Source organism: Hyla sarda, chromosome 1 (genome assembly GCF_029499605.1).
Source record: "Hyla sarda isolate aHylSar1 chromosome 1, aHylSar1.hap1, whole genome shotgun sequence".
In the NCBI taxonomy this organism is placed as follows: Eukaryota; Metazoa; Chordata; class Amphibia; order Anura; family Hylidae; genus Hyla; species Hyla sarda.
In genome coordinates, this window is record NC_079189.1 from 518,850,933 (window position 1) to 518,878,261 (window position 27,329).

At 39.0% G+C, this 27,329-nt stretch overlaps 1 protein-coding gene across 14 annotated transcripts in view; it reads left to right on the plus strand.

The window, feature by feature from the left end:
* MEF2C (myocyte enhancer factor 2C) overlaps window positions 1-27,329 on the plus strand; it is a 231,646-nt gene that overhangs the window by 164,398 nt on the left and 39,919 nt on the right. For 8 of the 14 annotated variants that reach the window (XM_056538436.1, XM_056538454.1, XM_056538421.1 and 5 more), the window contains exons 4-6: window positions 10,669-10,812; window positions 20,553-20,739; window positions 26,134-26,181. In XM_056538436.1, the coding sequence (XP_056394411.1) occupies window positions 10,669-10,812; window positions 20,553-20,739; window positions 26,134-26,181 (379 nt within the window). The remainder of the gene's footprint in view (window positions 1-10,668; window positions 10,813-20,552; window positions 20,740-26,133; window positions 26,182-27,329) is intronic. The other 6 variants (XM_056538459.1, XM_056538530.1, XM_056538523.1 and 3 more) reach the window with 3 other exon arrangements.

The following is a 27,329-nucleotide window of genomic DNA, read 5'->3' on the forward strand; positions in this document are numbered from 1 at the left end:
GCTCAGGCCTGGATCTCAGGCACTGAGCAGTCATTCGGCGATCGGACAGCGAGGAGGCAGGTAGGGGCCCTCCCGCTGTCCTGTCAGCTGTTCGGGATGCCGCGATTAGCCGCGGCTATCCCGAACAGCCCGACTGAGCTAGCCAGGAACTTTCACTTTCACTTTTAGCCGCGCGGCTCAGCTTTGACCGCGCGGCTAAAGGGTTAATAGCGCGCGGCGCCGCGATCGGCGCTGCGCGCTATTAGAGGCGGGTCCCGGCTTCACTATGACGCCGGGCCCGCCATGATATGACGCGGGGTTACTGTGTAACCCCGCGTTATATCAGAAGAGCAGGACCAAGGACGTACCGGTACGTCCTTGGTCCTTAAGGGGTTAAAAGAAAACTTTAGGAAAAAACTTTTTTTATAAAGAAAGTAAGTATTCTTAAAATCACCTTAATCAGTAAGCTAGGAACTCTGCTAGTAGAGTCTGCCCATGGCCCTGGCTGCCATTAAAGAGTTGACAGCTGTCACTGCTGTCACAAACCTCCTATACTGCCATTATCGTGAGTGCCAGCTGCTAATAGCAGCCGGTACTCATGAGTATGAAATGTGCTCAGCTCATGAGCATACTTCATAGTATAGTAACAACATGTGATGTAACAATAACATAAATGTACCGTGCTTGTTAAGCAGCTCTGATAATTGTGTTTAGGTTAATTGAGGAGAGTCCAAAGGCTGCCGTATACCTTAAATAGCTAACATTAGTCTAATGTATATGGGCAGTGTTGATCCATACACATTACATTAAATTCTAGTTACTTGCTGTTAAAATTTCCAACCTTTATATGTTTTTAATGTGATTTAAAAAACGGCCTCTAGGTGGCTCTGTTCTATTCCCTGCACAAGTCAAACAGTTAGTTTGGTCTCCTCCCGGCCTGGCATGAGACCAAACTTAGGAAGTGTGTGTGGGGCATGGTGTGGCACAGCTCTCGCAGGCTTTAGTGACGTTGCGCCTGCTGGGGAACGCCCACTTTCTTCTGCTGGGAGTTCACACAATGTAAACAAGGGGAAATGTATGGTACACAGCTTTTTAAAGCTCAGAAAAAAAATTAAGGGCAGGAGGGGTGTTAGGAGTAGTTGGGGAATATAATCTGAATTAGTTTAGAAAATATGGCTTTATAAACATACAAAAAAGACCAGGCCACATGACTTCAACCGAAAACAGGGACTGAAATGTATACAAGAAAACCTTCAACATCCTCCTAATGTTTCAGTTTAAGACAATAATGAAGCAATACATCCCACTGGATCAACAGATCATATAATTTATTTACTTTGTGCTTTAAAGAGGTTGTCAGGTGAAAATGATCTTATCCCTTATTCCCACAATAGGGAATATCTGATGGAGGGGGTCTGAGCGGTGGGACCCTGGCGATCTACGGAATGGGACCCCAGCTTTTAGTGCTTTAGACGTCATGCACTCCATTCACTTGTATGGTAGCATAGGAGATGCCTGTGTGCTGGATAGTAATAATAATAATAATAATCATAGCTTATAGTGTTACCCAGCATAAAACAGTACTGTAGAACACTGTATACTATTGAAAACTTGATGTGTTTGTTAAATTCAATATAGTAGAAAGTTAATGAGGCAACTAAATCAGAATTATGGTTTATGACCAAATCGGACATTCTGGAACTTGTAGTGGTAAATAAGGCTGGTTTCCCATATGTCCGGCATCCAGCATAGTTTCCCTCCGGCATGCACCGAAGGGAAACTAATACTAGAACTTATCCCATTCATTTGAATGGACAGTTCGCAATCATCAATTTGGATGCCGAATGGTTGGACACGCCGGAGGGCACCGGACAGAGAGACGCTGAATGCCATACAACTAATGACAACTTGTAATCAGCTGTGGCATCAGTTGTATCCAGATCTAGGCTGAGTTCACCTGTGCCGGATGGCAGACATTTGTTACCCCAGCCTAACATGGCAATCTACTTGTTGCTTTCCATACCTATGGCTATTGGGAGTGGGTCTGTTAAGCTACAAATCCCAGCATACTAGTTTGCTATACAAGTGTGTCATTATCTGTTATCTGGAATTACACAACTTTTTTCACACCACATGTTATTTGTTTTCCCCCATAAAAAGTGAAGCTTTGTCATGCGGCAGCCACATGCAGGTTGCATGTACAAACAACTGTTGTGCAAATTCCATGTTACTTTAAAAGGCTTCCATTGCATTTGTGTTTGTGACTTTGTGTTTGTGACTTTGTCGTTTATGTCTCTCTCTCTCTCTCTCTCTCTCTCTCTCTCTCTCTCTCTCTCTATATATATATATATACATAATTTTTTATTTTTTTCTGCACACAATTTTTCTGGTTCTACTGAAATATAAAATGCACTACAAAAATGCATTTTTCTTTCAAAACACAACATGATCTAGGTATAGCATTTTATTTTAAATTTTTTTGTTATTTCAGGTGTCACCCAAATTCTTTTCTATAAAACACCAGAAAGATATTACCGTATATAAAAAATGTAAAAAGATAAAATAACTTGTATTTTCTGTATTTGGGACAAAATTCATATAAAATCTGTCTCCCATTGATTTCAATGGAAAATTCCATTGCTTTTCAAGCAATTTTTTTTTCTGTGTTGGTTAGAAATTCAATAAAATTAAAAAAATTGGTGACAGGTCACTTACTGCATATATGAAGCTATATAACTGTATTGAAACTGTAAACTACATAGTCCCCATAGATTGTGTATAGGAGCTATGCCTTATATGTTTTCAGCGACTCTGATAAGATAACACAATGTTTTGCTGAGAAATAGGCAGCTGTTTCCAGTTAACCAAATTGAGGATGTGTTTTGGGGCCTGTCAGCACAATGCCACACAGGGCAATGAAAGCACAAACCTGACATGTATTACATAATCTTTTCTACATACATTGCTTATCCTGCTGAACTGAGGTCAAGTCTGAATGTTGACTTATGTAACATGGGGTAGTTGGAACTTCAATTACTTTATTAAGGTTTGTACTTTTATGTGTAACTGGTTTGTATTATTGTAAATTTGCAACCTAAAAATCACTTAGAATCACTTAAATCAGTATTACTATTAATTTACTTTGAGCAATCCCTGATATGTGAGGCCTCATCAGCTTTATGTATATTTGTTATTTCCTTCCCTATTTGCCTCATTGGGGGGGGGGGGTTGTATATAATATATGAGTATAAATAGCTTAGACATTATTTAAAAAGTACCTATCATCTAGCATTATTTTCCAAACTAACTTAGATTATATTCCCTAACTACTCCTAACACCCCTCCTACCATAAAAAGAAAATTCTGAACTGTATCATACCTTTAACCTTGCTCACATTGCGTGAGCTCCCGGCAGGAGAAAGTGGGCGTTCCCCAGCAGGTGCTATGTCAATGAAAACTGCGAGAGATGTGCCTTGACATGCCCCACATGCACTTCCTGAGTTTGGTCTCCAGCCAGGCCAGGAGGAGACCAAACTAACTGTTTGACTTGTGGCAGGAAACAGAACAGAGCCACCTAGTGGCTGTTTTTCAATCACATTAAAAACATATAAAAGGTTGCGATTTTAAACAGCAAGTAAATAGGAAAGTGTCTTATCATTACAAAAGGAGCAATATATTATAAGTTATATATGTTTAGTTTGGTGACAGGTTCTCTTTATTCACAAGATCTTAACTCTACTAAGTGTTGTTAGCCCCAATGCCACCCCTCAGGAATCCAGGAATATCAGATGTGGTTGTTATATAGCTGGGTCCTCGTTGCTAGAGAGCTACTTTAACCTTCCCTATATCTAGATGTGACTTGAAAGGGAAACAATTTACTACAGTGACTTTTATTATACAAGGAAATAATGACCAGGACCCCCTTGTCTTCTTCATGTCACAACCATTTACAGTGACAGGCAGATGAGGACCTCACTATCCAATAAGACTCTGTGTCTGTATCATGATCCCTATTGTACTGTATGATGGACCATAGATCCTCCATGTCTCACGATATGATGCTTCTACGTAGCAGGATATTACAGTGACATTCTCACCTAGCAGCAATACTTCTTATGGAGAATGTCAGTAGTATAGCATTTAATAGACTATGCCAATTTTTTGGTGCTGGATTCTACATAAATGAAACAGAATATTTATGTTTTTATGTAACCTTTGTCTGAACTTAGAGGTATAGAGAGGTACAGTAGCCCCTCCCCCCCTAAACTGCTATGGGTCCCAAATTACGGCTCTGTACATAGAGAGGGCATTGGATATGTACAGGCAACCCTGAATTGAGTTAAAGGAGAACTCCGGGATACAAAATGTATCCCCTATCCTAAGGATTGGGGATAAGTGTCAGATCGCGGGGGTCAGATAGGAGATAGGGGATACGTTTTGTATCCCAAATTTCTCTTTTAAGGTGGCCATACACACTAGATGAATGTCAACTCATCCCAACAATGTTGGTGGAATCAGCCAACCATCTAATGTGTATAAAAGTGTCCTAACTCATTCCTTAAGGCAGATATCAGGGGAAAGAAGCATTTGGTCATTGGATTTCAATTTGTCCCATTCCTTTGTTTTCAAGGGACATAACCCTTCACCAGAAGTATCTTCTGGGGGCTTATTCCCTCTAATTAAGAACACTCTTACCAGGTGTATATTTGGGTGCGGAGGGGGTATAGTTAGAAAAATTGATGTTTGGCCAACAACGATTTTCCCGAGTACAGTCAGCCTTTGGCCGTGTTCATGCTGTGGAAAAATCAGCAGTAAATTGTATTTTACATGCTGTTTTTTGTCTAAAAAAGGGGAAAAAATTGCACATTTGCAACATGTTGCATATTTTTGAGCCGTGTGAACCTGGCCTTAGACTTTAAAGATCTCATCCACCCATTTATATTATACTGAACTATACAAAGTAGTGATAGGAAAGCTATGTTGCATCTATAAGTACATGTTCACTTACAGTCTCCCACCATAATAATGTTTATGTTTCCCGGTATCTGTAGATAATATACAGGAGAACATTTATTTCTACGGTCTGCTCTGTGTTATTTTCCCATAGGTGTTTACTTTAACACCATACAGCTGTATCTCTTTTAAACATGTCACTCTCCAAATGAAATGCCCTTAATGATTTTTGCAATCTACCGTATAATGTTACCTGTAGTGTTATATATTTATATTTCTCATTTTAATTAGCATTTCTTACCATGCATATCATATTAAAGTCTGCATTTCATAAATAGTAAAAGGACTTTCTTTAAGATTTTTTTCATGGGTTACTAAGAAATTCTCTTACACTGCAGTGTTGGTTCATGTGTATTCACAGGGAGATAGATAGATAGATAGATAGATAGATAGATAGATAGATAGATAGATAGATATGAGAACACTTAGCAAATCTAACAAATCAGATTTCAGCTGTTTCAGATTTGGATTCTTATTGCCTTGCAATTGTCCACACAAAGTATGTACAATAGTAGAGGCAAAAAGCTCAGACACTAAAGAAGTATAGATCGAATCGGATTCATGCCAAATCAGTTCCCTCATCTCTAATGATAGATTTAAAAAACATATACCAACATCTGGGATAGATCCACATATTAAAATATACATGTGTGTTTTTTTCCCTAAAATACTCACTTATTTAATTATTGATAGTAAGCAAATATATACACAAGATTGGCTTTCAGTAGGTTACAAATGAACAGAAGTATGGCTGCAGGATCAGACTACATAAGGTTTACTTAGTGTATAACCATGGAGATGTATAAATCTGTGTAGGAGTTTTCATCAAGACCACATGCAAATGTATATATATATCATTTTATTTATTTACTATTTTTTTTCTATGACTAATTGCAAATGCAAACATGGACACATCCTGCAATTAAATTTGTTTCAGGACATAATGCATTTTTCCTTTGTAATTTTGGAGTTTGCTAATATTTATAATTTTGACTGCTGATTGATAAGATTCCCAATATGTTTTTGTAAGCTCTTTGGTGGATGATAGGGATGAGCGAATTCAATGTGACAAATCCGAATTCATTACGAATTGCAGGAACAATTCGATTTGCAACGAATGAGAATATCGCCACGATTCTATCGTGTGAATCGGTTCATTAAATTCCATTTAGTGCGGTCCAGGCTCCAGGGCATCTAAAATGGAGGATCCACATGTGAGGACATTCCTGGGAAGGCGGGAACAAGGGTAGGCGGGATGACCCTGAATCACATGCAGCATGCAGCCTATCAGCGGCCAGTCACCCCTGTGATGTCACAGCCTTATATAATCGGCAGCCATATTGCGGCCAGTCACTTCATCCTTTCACTGCAGAGAGATAGATAGGGACAGACAGCACTGTGTGTTGCACAGAAAAGCTTTTTCCGGCAGCGATTCACCTCCTAGTCAAGTCAGCGTTCTGTTACACAGACAGAGGGAAAGAGGGCAGTGACAGTAAAGCATTCTTACTGCAGGGATTGATCTCCCAGTCACTGTCTACAGCGTTCTATTACAGGGAGCAGTGTGTTGCACAGAAAAACAGCAGCGATTCAGCTCAAGCTCAAATCCTGCCTAGAAGCACTAATAGGGAAGGGAGTGATATTGAGAGAGAAAAAGTGCAATTTTGGGTGTAGTACACAGCGACTGTGTGCTGCAGCACTTTTGTGTACTGTTAGTGTTGTGCACAAATACTTTTTTAAGCGTACTGCAGCGCATTTTTCTCCCCTCATAAGTTCATAGCACATACATACATCTAAGTGGTGTATTATTTTGTTCCTGTTAAAGTCTTAAGGGCCTAGATACTGTGAAAGGCTGGGCAAAAGTACTCAGCGGCTGGAGTTGTACACAAATACGTTTTTAAGCGTACTGTAGCGCATTTTTCTGCCCTCATAAGTGCATACCACATACATACATACATATAAGTGGTGTACTAGTGTACTATTTTGTTCCTGTTAAAGCCTAGATACTGTGAAAGGACAGCCAAAAGTACACACCTTCTTCTGCTGCTAGACAAATACTGTTAAGCGTAGTGGAGCGCATTCTACTGCCCTCATAAGTGCATGCCACATACCTACATCTAAGTGTTGTACCATTTTGTTCCTGATAAAGTCTTAAGGGCCTAGTTACTGTAAAAGGCCAGCCAAAAGTACACACCTGCTGCTGTTCTAGACAAATACTGTTTTAAGCATAGTGAAGCGTATTGTACTCCCCTCAGATACGCACTAAGTATGTCAGGCAGAGAAGTGCCAGGATGTGGACAGAGGAGTGGCCTAAATTCATCAGGTGCAGGCAGAGGTCGCAGCAGACTAGGGGCGAGTGGTAGCAGGAGTCGCAGCAAGAGGCCTTATCTCCCGGTATCAGCTAGCGGTCGTGTCTTGACCAGCAACCCATCTGCCGTCATCGATTAGTTAACACGATCATCACAAATGACATCTGATACCCCCACCATTGGCGATGGTGCCACACCAACACTTCACAAATATGGATAGTGCAAAACAGATTTAAGGCACTGCTCCCCAGTTATGAACATTTCTCCGCATCGGACCTTTTTTTCACCCACCTTCGTCAACGGGTACTGGTATTGCCACCCACCGCATCACTCTTTCACCGGGTCACTTCCAGGACTCGTGATGCTGCTGCTGCCACCTCCAGGCGGTCTCATTCTGCCACCATATGTTCTCCTCATGCTGCCACCACCTCCAGGCTGTGTCATTCAGCCACTATATGGTCTCCTCATGCTGCCACAAACTCCAGGCTCTGTCATTCAGCCACCATATGGTCTCCTCATGCTGCCTCAAACTCCAGGCTGTGTCATTCAGCCACTATATGGTCTCCTCATGCTGCTTGTACATTAGTTCAAAATTTTAAGGTGGCACTAGCTACCATAAATCTTCAATTTAAATTTGAAAATTTGTCTTTTAATCTTAGGGATTGGGTAGCCCTATTGTCTCCTCATGCTGTCGCCAACTACAGGCTGTGTCATTCAACCACTATATGGTCTCCTTATGCTGCTTGTACATTACTTAAATTTTTTTAAGGTAGCACTAGCTACCATAAATCTTCAATTTAAATTATAAAAATCATCTTTTTATCTTAGAGATTGTGAGACCCTATGGTCTCCTCATGCTGCCGCCAACTCCATTCTGTGTCATTCTGCCAGATTATGGTCTCCTCATGCTGCTGCCACCTCTAGGCTCTTTCATTGTGCCGCCATGTGACATTTGACTCCTTGTTGGATTTGGTCTTTTGTAACCACACATTTTATTATTAAGTCTTAAATATAAATTAAAATTCAAAAAATCGATAGAGCAATAACAATGAACCATAACTGATTAAATGAAATATTTACACTTTCACAGTCAAGGGGGTGCTGAGAGGCAGGGGCTGGAACAGTTGTATCTCACCTGGTGGAGGACCGCCAGCTCGATGATCAACAGAATGGGTACTCACAAAATTTTAATAAATTCAAATTAAATTAAATAAAAATTCTCTTTATACGCCATATGGTCTCCCGGGATATGGGAGTGCCCCATTTTAGCTCCCCCCCCCCAGTCGTATGCGGCCCCGTATTGGGAAAAACGTGATATGAACGCAGCCTTAAACAGCACACTCCCTATGCTTCTTAGGACAAAGCAAAGTGTTCTACACCCCTTTTGAGTTTATATGGTCTCCTCATGCTTCTGCCACCTCCACACTGTGTCATTCAGCTACTATATGTTCTCCTCATGCTGCTGCCACCTCCACGCTGTGTCATTCAGCCACTATATGGTCTCTTCATACTTATGCCACCTCCAGGCTCTGTCATTGTGCCACTCTCCACTCTGCAACAGTGCCTCTGATCTGCATGTCATACTGAATAACAGCATTATTTCACTAACCCAGCACACACCCTATGTGTGTCACAGCAAGGCAAAGTGTTCTACACCCCTATTGAGGTTCCCTGTAGGCCAGAAATAGCAGTTTTCAATAGCTATTTGCCATAAACAAATTCGGACCAAACCAAATTTTTGGGGAAAATTCGGCGATTCGGCCGAATCTAATTTTTTTTAAATTTGCTTATCTCTAATGGATGAAGCCAAGAAGATAGGAAGAACAATTAATCCTGACAATAGCTGGACATTAACATGTGGGTTATTCAGCCAATGAAGTGACAAAAGGATTTTTTGTAATCTTGTTTTGTTAAAGCGGCCATACATGGCTCCTTGGTGTAGGTCAGAAGTCATCCTAACCATGTATTATTGTGCCACCAGCATAAGGGGTTATATAGGAAAATAGAACTGTTAAAAGAGGTATTTTCATCTCCAAAGGTTGTCAGCTGATTGCTTGCCAATGTTTGGAAGCATTGTAGAGAATGAATGGAGTTTTGGCCCTTTTTGCACAGTGGGCTATATTCATTCAGGGGTACAATTCTCATGTTAAATAGGGGTCCCAACAGTCAGACCCCCGTATATCAGCCTTGAGATGGGAATACCCCTTTAAAGGTTTATAACATGGGTCTTAACATTGGTTACCAAAAATTTATCAGACCTATCAGGAAAAATATTTCTGTGCAGATGATCAGTGTGTGGGTATATATATATATATATATATATATATATATATATATATGTAGCAAAGAAGGTGGTTTTATTCCATCATGTGCATAGACAACGTTTCACCAGTCTCACACTGGCTTTTTCAAGTGTTTTTCAAGTATATATATATATATATATATATATATATATATATATATAAATGGAAGGACCTCTAGTAGCTACAAAGCCAGCAGAGATCCTTAGATGGAGAAACTGAACTCAATTGCTTTACTGTTTGTGCTTTGAGAGAGAACTCTAGATTGGAAGCTCCAAACAATATATATCGCCTGCACAATATGTTGGACAACATGGGAATGTGTGTCCTACTAAGGAGGCACCATGGCACTTCTAGACCATGCATTTCAGAAGCTTCCACCCAATGCCACCTTTGATTTTTCCTCAGGCAGTGTTGTATATAGACATAAAATACAACATGATACAAAATATATTCACTTTCTGCTTGGCCTTTCTCTTTTCTGTTATGCTTTCTATTTAAAACACTTGATCTAACAGCAGATAGAAAGTTGAGGTGTTATTTCCAGAAAATAATTCAATTCTGATGTTATTCTTAAAAAAAGAAAACCACATGTGTGAATGGCTGTTTAGGACCATCTCCCACCCCCCTGAAGTCCTAGTTTCTCTAGATTTTAGGAGGGCTATACAGTTTGTAGTAACTGTTTATGGAGGTTTTCTAAATGTTGTAACAAGAAGAAGCCAATGAAAGCTTCAATGTGCCATTTACATTTGGCTTGTATTCATTATAAAAATTCACATCTAACTATGGCTGTTCACATGTTCAGTTCATTCTTAAGTTTTATTGGATACATTTAATTGACCAAAATAATGTGTAAAGTAATGAGCACATGTAGGGGTTTGAAGGCAAGTGTATTGACTATTCAGGACTTCCAAGTGATGCAATTATCCTTACTTCTCCGGCACAGTATTTACCAACATTGATTTCTTTGTATTTATATTGTATGAAGCGGAACCTTGAGTTAAGCTCCGGAGACCGAGTTTATATATTTATAATACTGCGGACTGAAATGTCCAAATTATGTGTTTCAGACGTTGAGAAAGAAAGGCCTCAATGGGTGTGATAGTCCAGATCCCGATGCAGACGATTCTGTAGGTCACAGTCCAGAGTCTGAGGACAAGTACAGAAAGATTAATGAAGATATTGATCTAATGATCAGCAGGCAAAGATTGTGTGTAAGTACTTTGTCCGTCTATTCCGTTTTTGATATATCTGTGATATTTCTCTAAACCTGGCAGGCATTGAGCAAGAAAGAACACAAAGGCTGTGAAAGCCCCGATCCCGACTCCTCTTATGCACTCACCCCACGCACTGAAGAAAAATATAAAAAAATTAATGAAGAGTTTGATAATATGATCAAGAGCCATAAAATATCTGTAAGTACCTCAGGTCACACGGCTGGTCTGCTCATGACTGCTGACGTAACACCCCTTAACCTTGCAGTGCTGGTTTACTATTGAAACACCTAAATTGCTACCATACTCCCTAAATCACCCAAAGGGCCCCTCAGTGCACCAAAATCCAAGTTCTAAGGAGAATTCCTTGTTCTTGAGAATTATATATTTAATAGGTTAATCTCCAAACTTCTCTGGTTATAAGCTATTTAATATCAACCAAAGACCCTTAGTTTTCATATCATTAGGTATATGCTTAAAATATTTATAGTGGTTAAATATAATTTATAATTTTGCTTTGAAAATTCAGATAAGGGAAAACTCAAGCTTCAGATAAGGGATAACTCAAGGCTTTTACAGATTGATGTTACCGTCTACTCACTTCTGTGTTAAAGGTGCCTAACAAGAGTAGACCCATTTAAATTAAAGCTTCTACAAAATTTCCTTTTAAACACAAGCAGATTTTTTTGTATCTGGAATCACTAGTATCCTAACTTTTAGTTGTTCTACAAGCAACTACTGTGCCAACTAAAGAAGACTTTACAAAACCGAATCTCATTTGAAAAGAGCGCAAAAAATAAAAAAAGCTACCTGGGATTTTGCACAGTGCTGTATTATGGTGATATTCTCCCCTAGAGGCAATATTTCTCCATATCACAGCATTCACTAGAGCATGCCATGAATTTTTTACTTAGGATATGAAAAGTGACTGTGATAGGGCTGGGCGGTATGACCAAATCTGCATATCACAGTATTTTTGTAACTTTTGGCGGTTCCACGGTATATAACGGTATTTTCTCCCCCCCCCCCCAAATTAATTATCAGCCCAGTGCTGCGCTATTCTGCCCCCTCCCCCCCAACAAAAATTAATTATCAGCCCAGCGCTGCCCCCATCGGGATAAATAGTCACATGTCACCCGCTGCCCTCCTTGGGGAGTTTGTTGCCATCGCCAGCGCAGACACAAGGTAAACAAAATAAACTCACGCATGTTGCGACGTCGGCCTTACGCTAGGGACGGGAACATTGGACAGCCATCAGCCTATCACCGGCCGCAGCGATGTTCCGCCTCCGCCGCTGATAAGCTGAGCCCACTGTCATGTAAGAAGCTCTGGGCGGCTTCTTACATGATAGTGGGCTCAGCCTATCAGCGGCCGAGGCGGAACATCGCTGCGGCCAGTGTCCAATGTTTCATTCACTAGGAAGCAGATGAGGCCGGTACCGGACCAATGGGAGGTGAGTTTATTTTGTTTATTTTTTGCAGCCCGGGCATAGGGATACCACACAATATAGATCAGTGGTCTTCAACCTGCCGACCTCCAGATGTTGCAAAACTACAACTCCCATCATGCTGAGAGTTGTAGTTTTGCAACATCTGGAGGTTGGCAGGTTGAAGACCACTGGTATAGAGTATCAGCGCCGGCGGCTGCAACAAACATGAGGATGAGGAGGGCAGCGCATATCAGTATTTACCCCGATGGGGACAGTGCTGGGCTCATAATTAATTGGGGGGCAGAACAGCGCTCGCGGTTGACTTGTGATTAGTTCCCCGATGTGGGGACAGCGCTGCGCTGGGCTAATTAATTCATTCCCGAGGGGGAGAGGCCCAACCGGTATTGCGGTGTAGGGTTAAAATTCATATCATGCTGCACAAAAATGTCGGTATTCGGTATGAACCGGTATACCGCCCAGCCCTAGTCTGTGGCCCACTCATCTTTCATGACACATGTTAGTATATGTATAAAAAAAATTAGATGCAACACTCACACTAAAACTCAATGGGCACCCAACCAAAGGGGTGTCAGCAGAGCTCTGACTAGCTAGACATTATTAGCAAGGACAAATCTCCTAAACTAGTCTTCAAAATTATGTCTCAATGTCAAATCGGAGGACTGATCTGAGGACTGATTCTCAGCTCTTGTTATTGCATCTCCTGATGCACCAAGAAGCAACCACACATGTGCCACATTAAATAAGGACTCATACATTCTAAAATGACATTAAAAAATATGGCCAAAAAAGAGTAAAAATATTTAAAAAATCCAATGAATCCCTTATTCCACAAGCTAAGTCACACACAAAGCAAAAATCATAACACTCTCCCTTTGTGTCTCCATATGAAATTGGAGACATTTAGCTGTACAATATGTCCACCATTGAGTTCTAGGTGTGGAATATACATCAGCTATACCTGCACTAGAGGGTTAAATGCTAATACTGATGGCTGCATGAAATCCCTTTGCTAGGACACAACCTTGTTGGCGTGCTGGGGTGATACCATGGCCTTTGTAAGCTTTGCTTCCTCTGAAGTTCCCCACATACATTTCTATGTTTGCAATGTAGATGGAAATGTAATATGCCAGCCCTCTACAAATTCTTATGCCTTGCCAGTCATTTAAGAGAAATAACTTTGCATGAGCTTTTCTATGTTTTGTTTTTGATGTAATGTATAATGAGATGCATGTTTACATGCATAGGAAATCATCAAATGATTGATTGTTTTCTTTGAGTGGGATGACATGAGTATGTAAATGTGCGCTGTGGGTTCTTTCTATTCTCTATCCATTCTGTTTACTGTACAACCGTCTGCTTAACATGGGTAATCGTTCAGTTAGAATGTACTATGGTAGAATTTAATTTGTGATACATGATCTGACTTGCTTTAAAGGGGTATGCGCTCACAGCGCTCAGAACTAAATGTTCAGAATGCAGCCGGAAAACTGGCCAATGGAGTACCCCTTTAACCATATACACCATTGCTCCAGCCAAGCCAAGCCTGAGACTGCAAATTTGGCATTTGCCATGTTGTCTGGGTGTGTATAGGTTCCCAAAAACCATAGTGGAACTCTTTGATCTTCTAAAACATTTCTGAAACCCTTCCCCATGAGCAGACAAAGACAGTCTAGGACTTGTATGGGCTTCATGCTCCCACCTTATCATAGACCATCCCTTATGACTCTCCAACAATCCACCAATAATTGTGAGCCATTGAATACATTAGCCCAGTCCTTGCATACAATGAATAGACAGTAGGATGTTGCTAGGTCCTTATAAAATAAGAACTCTCCCTTTTACCCACTGGACCCAAGTGCAGTCGTGCAAGTTGCATATAGGTCCACGTCTGCTCTACACTATTACTCCTATAGCCACAACCTGAGATGCTCTGTAAGGATAGGGTTACATGTGGTGTATTGTGCTGCGTATTTGCTGCTGCGTATTTTCCTACCAATTAAAGGCAATGGGTATCAAAATACGCAGCTGATTTTGCTACCCATTGACTTCAATAGGTAGGAAAATATGCAGCAGCAAATACGGCACATCTGACTGTATCCTAAATGATAACATCTCAAGACATGACTACATACTGTAAATGACGCAGTGTTTATGGCTGTTGGATTCTCTGCTATGCATGCCAGTGCTGCTTTGCCCTTCAGTCCAGGCCCCAGTCACCATTTGCAGTAATGTGTTTTTGCATAGGTTATAGAATGTATATACAGTAAATGACTCCATGCCATCAAGAGTATTGATAAATGGTTAGAAAATACCAGGGAAATCATTAAATTAAGACAGTCAATGGCATTCATGTAGAAAAGGGGGCCCTGTCTTAGTCTGGCCTCAGCCTAGTGCCAATTGGGTGGTGGGAACAAAAAGGAATGACATGCAGGAATAAGGAATGTAAAAGGTATGGAGGGCAAATAAGCACCAAACCCTTTATTACATTCATGCAATAGTGTGAACCGGTATGACAGTGGGGTGCCTATTTAAATCCTGTTATAGGCTCTCTTTATTTTATAAATGTCTCTGTATGCGCTTTGATTGAACTCCAGGGAGTCTATTGAAAAGCACAGAAGGCCATCCAAAAACAGCAGCCCTCCTGTCCTCAGGTTGTGTGTGGTATAACAACTTGACTCCATTCACTTAAAGGGGTACTCCTGTGGAAAAAAAGTTATACAGATTTATAAATTACTCAAGTTTAACAATCTTAACCCTTCCAGTGATTATCAGCTTCTGTATACTACAGAAAAAGTTGTGTCATTTTTTCCAGTCTTACCACTGTGCTCTCTGCTGACATCTCTGTCCATGTCAGGAACTGTCCAGAGCAGGAGAGGTTTGCTATAGGGATTTGCTCCTGCTCTGGACAGTTCCTGACATGGACAGTGGCGTCAGTAAAGAGCACTGTGAACAGACTGAAAATACCTATACAACTTCCTCTGTAGTACACAGCAGCTGATAAGTACTGGAGGATTTTTGAATCAAAATAAATTACAAATCTGTATAACTTTCTGGTATCATTTGATTTGAAAACATTTGTTTTCTACCGGAGTACCCCTTTAAATGAAAATGAGCTGCAATACCACACACAACCTGAGGACAGATGTGGTGCTTTTTTTTTAAAGAAATCAGCTGTGTTTCTAATGCTGGAAAAGCACTTTAAGAAAAACATGTCCACAATACCAAAAAAAATGCACAGTGTATAAAAGTATATCGATATAAAGAATGCACCAAATAGTGACTGAAGCCTCCACCCCGACCCCTACATGTGTTCATCCCCCTTTTACACTAGGATACACTTCATTTTAGAAGAAATCAGAATGACTTTATGTGGTCATTTTGATCCTATTTTTCAAACATTTAGTAAATGTAAATTTTGAAACAAAAACATATATATATATATATATATATATATATATATATACATATATACACATAATTGCATGATAAGATGTATATTCCACAGAGATGTCATTCCTGTTTGACTGTGCATTTCTCCTGTGCGTTCTGGAGTCCTCTGGGTGCTTTTCCATCTGTGCCACCCTGTTAAGTTGCCCTTAAATTCCTGGGTGACTGGATAGTTGCAGTATGTTTTCACACACGCTCTTTTAGATGCTTATGTAGCAGAGATGCAATTCGAGAGCAGGGACACGAATGCCTTTTAAAACCCGTGTTGATCACAGCAGTAGCAGCTGTTGGCATTGAGACGGACAGGAGGAAAGGATTACTAGCAGGCGGGGAGAGAGGAGGTTTAGACGAAATCCACAAGTCTTAGAATGATTCACTTGTCCTATGCAAATATTGATTAGAGACGGCAGATCATAAATATAGAAGGAATGTCATCTGTGGCACTGGAGCAGCCTGGAATGTGCAGCAGCCCCACAGTACAGTAAACATCACTGTACATTTGTATGAGATCATTATCATAGCAAGAAGCTGCGGGACTGTCTTATCTAGAAAGTATTTGCCGTAGTCTACGTGATCATAAGAGGAGTAGTCAAATCAATGGCTCAATATATGTCAGAGTGGCTTTTACAACAAAATATATGGACTGGAAAACCTCGGCAATGAAAACCTTGAAACAAAACAAATGGAGTCGAGAATCAATTACCGACCTTGTGCTCCACAAAAGGGCAATTCAGACTGTGGTTCTTGTGGTTTAAAAGTATAGGGTGTCCTGGTCTGAAGGCTGGACACTGCCATTTTACACAGGAAGGATGGCACCATCAAAATGACAGCCTCACAGACGCTCTAAACACATGGCACACTAGATCCATTTTTGGTTTGTCTTGCCCACCTGACCACAAACTAGGGGTGGTAAGAAAACACAGCCCTGCAGTTAAAATGCACAACGGTACGCCTTTGCTTATGCAGAAAGAAAGCTCCATTGAAAAAGGCTGAGCTGGGGATATGAAACATGGGTTATATCTGTAACCACCAGTACGAAAAAGAACCTGACTTCTCCGTCCATAAGAAAACACTGCATGTGCCAGCAGAAAAAGCTGGCTATGGCACTTCATGAAAAGGGTCGCTCAGGTTTCCGCAGAAAATGCCTAAGGACGTGAATTTTGTGGTTCAAAAACATCTGATAATAATTATTCCTGCATTTGTAGTTTGGAGTAGAACATCATTAGATCGAAAGGGCCGAAAATTAAAGGAGCTCATCTCATTACCAGAGAAATGGCTGCGGGTCATTGTGGGCAAATTCTTGGGCGCTCTGTATGGCCGCAGCAGACATTTCCAAAGAAAAGTCATTTTAGATCCAGCATTGTATTGTGCAAAGTCCAATTTTATATAACAAAACAATTCTTAGTAGAGTTAGTTTATAAACTCTGTAGTGTTATTAGTATAAACAGTGGAACATGTAGCAAGCAGACATGTTTGTAGCTATTGTCATTTGCATTGCGCAGTTGCCAATTGAATCAGATATTTAGATATAGATAGATAGATACTGTAAATAGATAGATAGATCAGTTCATAGAGAAAGAAAGAAATATATGTAAAAATATCAGATAGACAGATAGATCAGTTAATAGAGAAAGAAAGAATGAAATATATGTAAAAATATCAGATAGATATATACTGTAGATAGATAGATAAATAGATAGATATTAGAAAGAAAGAAAATGAGATTTGATAAATATATAATATATGATAAATATCAGTAAGATAGTAAGCTAAGTATAGATAGATAGATAATAAAGATAGACAAATCACTGAGAGCTATGAATGGGGAGGGCACACTGGCGTAACAAACTGGTGTTAGATACAGGGCTGGATGAGGATAGCTTAGGCAATCAAGCAAGGATGAACGGGTCCTCGTAGATGTGACGGCCTGCGGGGTGCATACAGAGCTGAACAGTATCATATAGAAACAACAAAAGAAACGCAGTACGCACTCACCGTTACCGTGGCTGTATCCGATCCGGGAGGCCGGAAGAAGTACGCATCTGACGTACGAAACGGTTGGCATTGCCTCCGAGCGTTCCCGCATGCAGCTCGTGAGACCTTGAGCCCCGGAGTCCCGGATCGGATACAGCCACGGTTTGTGGTTTTGTTGTTTCTATAATATAGATAGAATTATAGTAAGATCAGTAAACAACGATAGATTGATATAGATAGATTGATATAGAGATAGAGATACCGTAAATATGTTAGATGCAAGTGAAAATAGATAGGTAGATAGATAGATAGATACAGCAACAGAAGAATGCAGCAGCACACTGCCAGCACAAGGATATAGGTGAAACATGAAAATGCAGTTAAAACATGGAGAGCTATACAGCTATGGTGTAATAGATGCAAATGTGAAACTATGAAATAGTGAGGCACTTAGCTCGCAAATTTGTCTCCGCCGGCGGTCAAATAGCTTGGACCGTCCCACCGCGATAAGGTAGCCTCCTTGGGACGGACCCTACACTGTGTATATGCCTCTGTGTGAACAGTTCAGTAAGCATGGCATGCCATGGCCATATAATAGTTTGGTATCAACTAAAGTGCTGGCTGACTAATTCTTTGTCTAGATAGATAGATAGATAGATAGATAGATAGATATTAGATCCATGGAAAGAGTATACAGGGAGGCACTCGTAGACGTTAACAGTGTTTTTTCCAGGTATGGTCACAGGATACAACAAAGGCCTTTGTTGTATCCTGTGACCATACCTGAATAAAACGCTGTTAACGTCTACGAGTGCCTCCCTGTATACTCTTTCCATGGATTTATTGGAGGCTTGTTTCTGTGGGGATTGAGCACCGTGAAAGGACAGCTGTGCATGGTCTCGATATATAGATAGATACTGTAGAAAGATAGATAGATAGATAAATAGATAGATAGATATTAGTTAGATAGATATTAGATAGATAGATAGATATTAGATAGATAGATAGATAGATATTAGATAGATAGATATTAGATAAATAGATAGATAGATACTGTAGAAAGATAGATAGATATTAGATAGATACTGTAGATAGATAGATATATAGATGATAGATAGATAGATAGATAGATACTGTAGATCAATAGATATATAGATAGATACTGTAGGTAGATAGATAGATAGATAGATAGATAGATATTAGATAGATAGATATGAGATAGATAGATAGATATTAGATAGATACTGTAGGTAGATAGATAGCTAGATACTGTAGAAAGATAGATAGATAGATATTAGATAGATACTGTAGATAGATACTGTAGATAGATAGATAGATACAGTAGAGAGATAGAGAGATAGATAGATGATAGATAGATACTGTAGATAGATAGATACTGTAGAAAGATAGATAGATATTAGATAGATACTGTAGATAGATAGATATATAGATGATAGATAGATAGATAGATACTGTAGATCAATAGATATATAGATAGATACTGTAGGTAGATAGATAGATAGATAGATAGATAGATAGATAGATATTAGATAGATAGATATGAGATAGATAGATAGATATTAGATAGATACTGTAGGTAGATAGATAGCTAGATACTGTAGAAAGATAGATAGATAGATATTAGATAGATACTGTAGATAGATACTGTAGATAGATAGATAGATACAGTAGAGAGATAGAGAGATAGATAGATGATAGATAGATACTGTAGATAGATAGATACTGTAGAAAGATAGATAGATATTAGATAGATACAATAGAGAAATAGAGAGATAGAGAGATAGAGAGATAGATAGATGATAGATAGATACTGTAGATAGATAGATAGATAGATATTAGATAGATACTGTAGATAGATAGATAGATAGATAGATAGATAGAAACAGTAGAGAGATAGAGAGATAGATAGATGATAGATAGATACTGTAGATAGATAGATAGATAGATATTAGATAGATACAATAGAGAGATAGAGAGATAGATGATAGATAGATACTGTAGATAGATAGATACTGTAGAAAGATAAATAGATATACACTGTAGAAAGATAGGTATTAGATAGATAGACAAAGTTTTTCAGTGTTTCTAAACTATGAACATGGCAAAATTCGAGATAAGACCTGCCCATTTACTAAATTCTGCGACTGATCTCAACCATAACATTATTACATTTTTCCAGAGCAAATATGTGTTGTATAATTTATTTTCTGGAACACATCTGGTTATGACAGAAAAAAAGTTTCCAGTATGTTAGTTATTGTAAAAAATCCTTACATGTTTTTCCTTTTTCTTTCATGTTTTTCTTTTACAGGATATATATATTTATTTATTTATTATTATTTTGCAGTTAATTATCTTAAGCCACGTAATGGTTAGGGCTGAGTAGTGATATCAATTATTTACTTCAGAACTCCAGAAATGTGCAAAAGTGATTATTACTTACTGGCAACATGTATATCATAGCCAATGAGAGAGAATTTTACATAGATTGTTATATTTTATTTGTAACTAATTTATTTCTTTGATCTTTATGACAGCCAGACACTTTATTATCATTGGAAAATATGCTTGAATTGTGATCAATTCTATGCTTTTTTACAACAAACATAAACTCAACTTTTTCATATTTTTAGCATTAATATGAAATATAATTTCCAATGATTATAAAAATGGCTGCACAGTTAGGAAATATGAGATCGCTTTAACAAGTGAATTCTCCTATTAGCTTACCTTAAGGGGCTGAAAGATGTCAGGATCATGTTTAATTGTAGATTTCTATTGATTAATTTTATATAAAAGACAAAAAACTAATCAATAATCTTATCTATCTTCTCTGTCTCATACACAGGCTGTTCCACCTCCCAATTTCGAGATGCCGGTTTCCATCCCAGTGACCAATCCAAACAGTTTGGCTTACAGTAATCCAGCTGGCTCACTGGGTAACCACAACCTATTGCCATTGTCCCATCAAACCTTGCAAAGAAACAGCATGTCTCCTGGCTTGACACATCGGCCACCAAGTGCAGGTAACACAGGTATGATGCTGTTATAGTGATGCAAAAAATAGATTTTTGTGCCTGGAACCATATTGAAAACCGTATGCATTGACTCTCCATTGAAAAGCATATGCCATACGATGCATCCGGTTGTGTACTTTTTGCGTTTTGTACGGATTTGTCAATTTTTTTCCTGTATCCAAAACCGTAGCCTACCACATTTTTTTGTCCGGGTGAAAAACTGTATTGAAACTGTATACGATTCCTTTAAGATGGGAGTCAATGAGAACCGTAGAGAAGTGTATGCGCATATGGTTCCATACGGATGCAATCGGACATCATTTTTAAACCGTATATGGGTTAAAATTTGTACACACATTTTGATACAGTTTAGTCCGGTTTTGAGGAATCTGTTTTTCCTGAAAAACCTAATACGGGAACTATATTGCAAAAACGTGGTGTGAATGCCGCCTTATACATGGAACTGTAAAATGTGTAGCAGCCATTATTCTAACATGTTTATAGAAAAATAAACAGTAAATATTTTTCTGTCATATTGATTGAACTAAAGGGCAGGGTCACATGGGCACATCAGCAGCTTTTTCGGACTGAGGAACTATTACAGAGGGACTTATTATTACAGAGGGACTATAGAACGAGCTCTCGCAGGAAATCCGCCACTACGAGTGGACACACAGAGCTACCCTGCCGCCGTCAGGAGCTCGCCCTGTTCTATTACTACTGTCACCACATCCGCACCCCATATGACCCTACTCTTAGTGTGTAAAAACTGTTAGTTTTTCACATCATACATTGCATTTTAAATGATATTATCTAGAAGCTTAAATACTGTTCTTGCCTTAAATGGGCACTGTCAGAGCCAAAATCTTTTTGTATGTTGTTACTGATGAAAATTAAAGACAATTTATAATATTGTTGTTAAAAAATTTTTTTTTTTTTTTTTTTGAGTATTTAATAAAGAGAATAGCCCATGAAAATCCCACCACTAGGGGTCCTCATACCTACTGGGACATTAACCAGTCCTGCCTCAGTATAAGGCTTGTCCATGAGTCATGGACAAGAGATGACTCAGGGACAAGGCTGCATGAGCAGACACAACAATCACCTCCCACCACCACAAGGAGGGACACACACCCTTTCCCTGAGAGGATTTCTAACACTGTGAGCTAAGGAAAAGAGGGATTTTTATAATAAATATAGGTAATAGAGGTACATGGTCAGAATTAGGTACTGAGTAATATATGTATTCATTTTTTTTTTGGGGGGGGGGGGATCTGACAGGTACGCTTTGAAGAAGCACTCTGGGTTGGGTTGGATTTTTGTTTTCTTTTTTGTTTATTTTAATTTACCCATATAACGACCACTCACCATAACTACTCATAAAACACAATTTGTTTTATTCCATCGCAGCTGAATCCATGTAGTTTATTACTATAACTTGCTCATGTGATCACCAGTCTGACTTTTGCCAGGTTAAATGGCTAAATGTGTGTCAGAGGATGTCCTGGAAAAGTTGACTTCCTGTGAACTATCAGATTCACTCCACAGCTCCCACACCTCTCCCCTCCCAGATTTTTATGTTGCTGCTTTTTCTAAGAAAACAGGATATATAATAGGGATTATCCAGGAAAACTTTTTTTTTTTTTTTAATCAACTGGCTCCAGAAAGTTAAACAGATTTGTAAATTACTTATATTAAAAAATCTTAATAATTTCAGTACTCATGAGCTGCTGAAGTTGAGTTGTTCTTTTCGGTCTAAGTGCTCTCTGATGACACCTGTCTCGGGAACTGTCGAGAGTAGAAGCAAATCCCCTTAGCAAACCTCTTCTACTCTGTCCAGTTCCCGAGACAAGCAGAGATGTCAGCAGAGAGCACTGTTGCCAGATAGAAAAGAACAACTCAACTTCAGCAGCTGATAACTATTTGAAGGTTTAAGATTTTTTAATAGAAGTAATTTACAAATCTGTTTAACTTTCTGGAGCCAATTGATATATGTTTTTTTTTTCCTGGGATACCCCTTTAGACACCTTACCTGAGGCTTGCCTTTTTTTTAGCTTGTTTTTTTTTTTTTCTAGTTTTGCCATGATTTTCCCAACATTGTGGTAATATTTTACCGCAATTGTCCAAATCACAGGAAAAATTGGTAATTCCACCACAATTTCAGAAAATTGCAGCAGAAAGAGCCAAAAAGCTGTAAAAATATTAATTCAACATGTGAATACAGCCTAAAGACTTCGGATTTTTATAAAACATCTCAATTGTCATTATAGATCTCATCACTTTTTTATGCACTTTGAATTAGAAAAGGTGTCTAAACTGGAAGTAGTCTAAGCTAATACCAACCCACATGTGAGTCTCAGCTGTTTAGGCTTCTGTTTGCAGAAGTCTAGCCAGGTGATTAGGTTGGTCACATTAGGTGAAATAAACCACCCCTTCTTTCTGCAAAGCCAGAGAATTCATGGGAAATGTAGGAAGTATGACAATTTCAGCTTTGCTTAGAATCAGAAACAATCATGACTGCCACATCAGTTAGAACAGGTAAGCAGAAGGCATGCACAAGAACCTCAACACTATTCTTTAACAATAGCTTATGCTGCACTATATAAGCAAAAATTATAATTCCAAGAGTGCTATAGTACATAGTCTATAGTACAACCCCTGATTTTTGGTATAAGCATAAGTTAACAAAACAGGATCAAATTGAAACTATGAGATGTATATAAAATTGGAAGTATGAAGGAGATGTTAAAGGGGTACTCTGGTGAAAAACCTTTTTTTTATTTTTATCAACTGGTGCCAGAAAGTTAAACAGATTTGTAAATTACTTCTATTAAAAAAATCCTAATCCTTCCTGTGCTTATTAGCTGCTGAATACTACAGCGGAAATTATTTTCTTTTTGAAACACAGAACTGTCTGCTGACATCACGAGCACAGTGCTCTCTGCTGACATCTCTGTCCATTTTATGACCTGTCCAGAACAGCATATGTTTGCTATAAGGATTTCCTTTTACCCTGGACAGTTCCTAAAATGGACAGAGATGTCAGCAGAGAGCACTGTGCTCATGATTTCAGCAGACAGCTCTGTGTTTCAAATGGAAAAAAAATTCCACTGTAGTATTCAGCAGCTAATAAGTACAGGAAGGATTAAGACTTTTTAATAGAAGTAATTCACAAATCTGTTTACATTTCTGGCACCAGTTGATTTAAAGTACCCCTTTAATACCCATTAACTAGGTGACATCTTTCTTTTCTTACTTACATATGAAGTGGTTTATTCCTAGAGGAAAGTACTAGTAAAACAAATTAATCAAAGGGGTACTCCCGTGAAAACCTTTTTTTTTTTTTTTTTTTTTTTTTTTTAATCAACTGGTGCCAGAAAGTTATACAGATTTGTAAATTACTTCTATTAAAAAATCTTAATCCTTCCAGTACTTATTAGCTGCTGAATACTACAGAGGAAATGGTTTTCTTTTTGGAACACAGATCTCTCTGCTGACATCATGACCACAGTGCTCTCTGCTGACATCTCTGTCCATTTTAAGAACTGTCCAGAGTAGGAGAAAATCCCCATAGCAAACATATTCCTAAAATGGACAGAGATGTCAGCAGAGAGCACTGTGGTCATGATGTCAGCAGAGAGCTCTATGTTCCAAAAAGAAAACCATTTCCTCTGTAGTATTCAGCAGCTAATAAGTACTGGAAGGATTAAGATTTTTTAATAGAAGTAATTTACAAATCTGTTTAACTTTCTGGCACCAGTTGATTTAAAAAAAAGTTTGCCACGGGAGTACCCCTTTAAGAAAGAATTTGACACTTATATCAAAACCGTACAATTGTGCTTACCTGATCTACATAAATTTGCATAAAAATAACATATAATTATAGGGAGGAAGAAATTATTGTATGACATTTTTCCATCATTAAATTTAATTCCATGGGGTTGGTCATCCAAAGCTAATTCTCTAAATACCTGTATTTGTTTTGAACTGATGTCTTGTGAACAGGGTGTCATGATATTTCCATCAGTATGTTACTTGCTGCCGCGGTGAGGATTTTAGGGTTTTCGTTTCCTAGCAAGTCTTCCATAGTTCTGCCATTCATTTACGTGGAATGATAATGATGATGATTATAATAATAATAATCATAATGAGTGACACTTTGCATATATATTTAACAATTCTTTGGTGTCGTGTTGATTGGAGAAAAATCACAAACAATAGTCCATGCAGTGTTTCCCAGCCAGTGTGCCACCAGCTGTTTCAAAACTACAGCTCCCAACATGCTTGGACAGCCAATGCCTGTAGAGTTGAGAAAGCTTTGGAAAGTGTCTGGTTTGCGGTGCAACTGAACTGTTTTGTTACAGTACACCAGCGAATCCGCTGGTTTACTGTAAAATCTTGTTGGGCTGAGCACTATGCGCTGACCAAGCAAGGAAGGAGTTAACTCCTGGGGGTGGGGTGGCCAGGGCCTTTTCTTGTGTAGCCTCACCTCTATTGATGATGTCACGAGGAGCTACACAAGAAGAGGCCCTGACCAGTGATGATATGGTAAGTATTACTTTCTTCACTGTATGCATTATACAGCCATATGGACAGCTGTATAATATATACACTCCCTTGCTCCCTCCCCATAGGAGTTAACTATCATAGATCAACAGTGCTAATTAACTCCTTCCTTGCTGGGTTGAGCGGTACTCGTGGCTGTAGGTGGCGAGCACAGCTCAGCCTTGACATTGTCAGGTTCGCGCAAGTTGAACCTGGCAATGTTTGAAAGTTTGGCGAGCCGCAAACCCCTAAAGTTCGAATTGTATCCGGGTTCAGGAGGCTCGGCTTTCATAACTCTATTAAAAAGGTATTTTCAATCTCGGAAAGTGGACAACAAGCTGATCAGTGGGGTCTGACTTCTGGGACCCCAAATATCATGAGAACAGAGGAAAATTATGCAGAGAAAATGGAGCACACTGCGTGGGCATTGTGCCGACCTACTTTATTCCTACGTTCTCTTGCACATTGCAGCTACATTGCATTACATACATGATCAGACCCTCTAAATAGCCCAACATCCCAACACTACTCAAGTTACATGTGTGTGGGTATTAACAAAAAAAACTGACATTTTGTTTCTATATTCTGTATGTATATGTGTATTTTTACACTATAGTGGCAACTAATACCTTAAATTTTATTAATAATATATTTTTTTTTAAATTTACCTTTCTGTGCGCTAGACATTTTACAGTATATAGCCTGTGTATATAGAAACAAAACCTCAGGGTTATTTTTTTTATCTTGCTATCACAAATAGACAAAGTTCATAGTACAAATTCCTTTACTGGAAGCTAGTTAAGATGTGGTATCTGTGGTGGACGGCAGCAATGCTGACTATGCCAATTATTTTTTTTTAATTCTTAGGTGGTCTGATGGGTGGGGACCTCACAAGCGGTGCAGGCACCAGTGCAGGTAAATCATAGATCCCAGTATTTTCTAACCTGCTCAGATTCACTAATTAATTCAAACCTAAAAATTCAATTTCCGCCAAAAAATAATTAGAGAGTCACCAAATTCTATAATCCTAACTTATCTAAAATAAGAAAGCACATGTTTATATGTACATATCCATATATATATATATATATATATATATATATATATATATATATATATAATATCAATGTGCACACAAATATGATTGGATGCCATGACAGAAACCCAATGGACGACCCACTGCAGTCGACGAGGTTCATTGGGTGCCATTGCTTTGTGGCATGTAAAGAATTTAACACAGCTATTATTTTCATTGCTTTGCGTTTCTGACAGAACAGAAACAACATAAACAATGATGGCGATGTGAACACAGCCTTAGATCACAGAGAGCACTGCTGCCTAAGATTCCAAACAATGATGGCGGTGTGAACACAGCCTTAGATCACAGAGAGCACTGCTGCCTAAGATTCCAAACAATGTCAGTCCTATGCAATGTAACATAGATCATACATTACTGAAGAGATTAGGAGAGGTAGATGGAATAGCCTGGCACTATATTAGACATATATTATTTTAAATTTAATGATACATTTTTTGGTTTTTCAGTTGGTCCAAATGTAAAGGGTTTTCCCCACCATCAACACTCATTGCCTGTCTGCAGGATGCCTGATCAATAGAGGTCTGACCGCTGGTACCCAAACTGATCACACCCATGTCCAACTTGCTCTTTATTCAACCCTTGAAACACAAGACCCCTCATTAGTGATCAGTGGGGGTCTCAGGGATCAGACCCCCACTGATCAGACACTCATCACCAGACTCTTCAGAATAAACAAAGACAACAACAAGGATGTACCAAGTCTGGAGACCAATGTCATCCTATGGACCTTCTTTCCAGTTTAAAAAAATAAATATATTTTAAAGCATACTATGGCAACTACATAAACCAAGACTTGCCCTGAGATGTACGCGATCAGGAAACGGATTTGCCATAAGTCATGTAGACTTGCATGGGACTTAAGGCAAATAAGTTTCCTGCTTGTGAAAACATATATCCTGCCACCTCATCGGAGGTACGCGTTCAGTAGATGATAAGTGTTAGAGCTAGTTGGTATGTGTGGAAA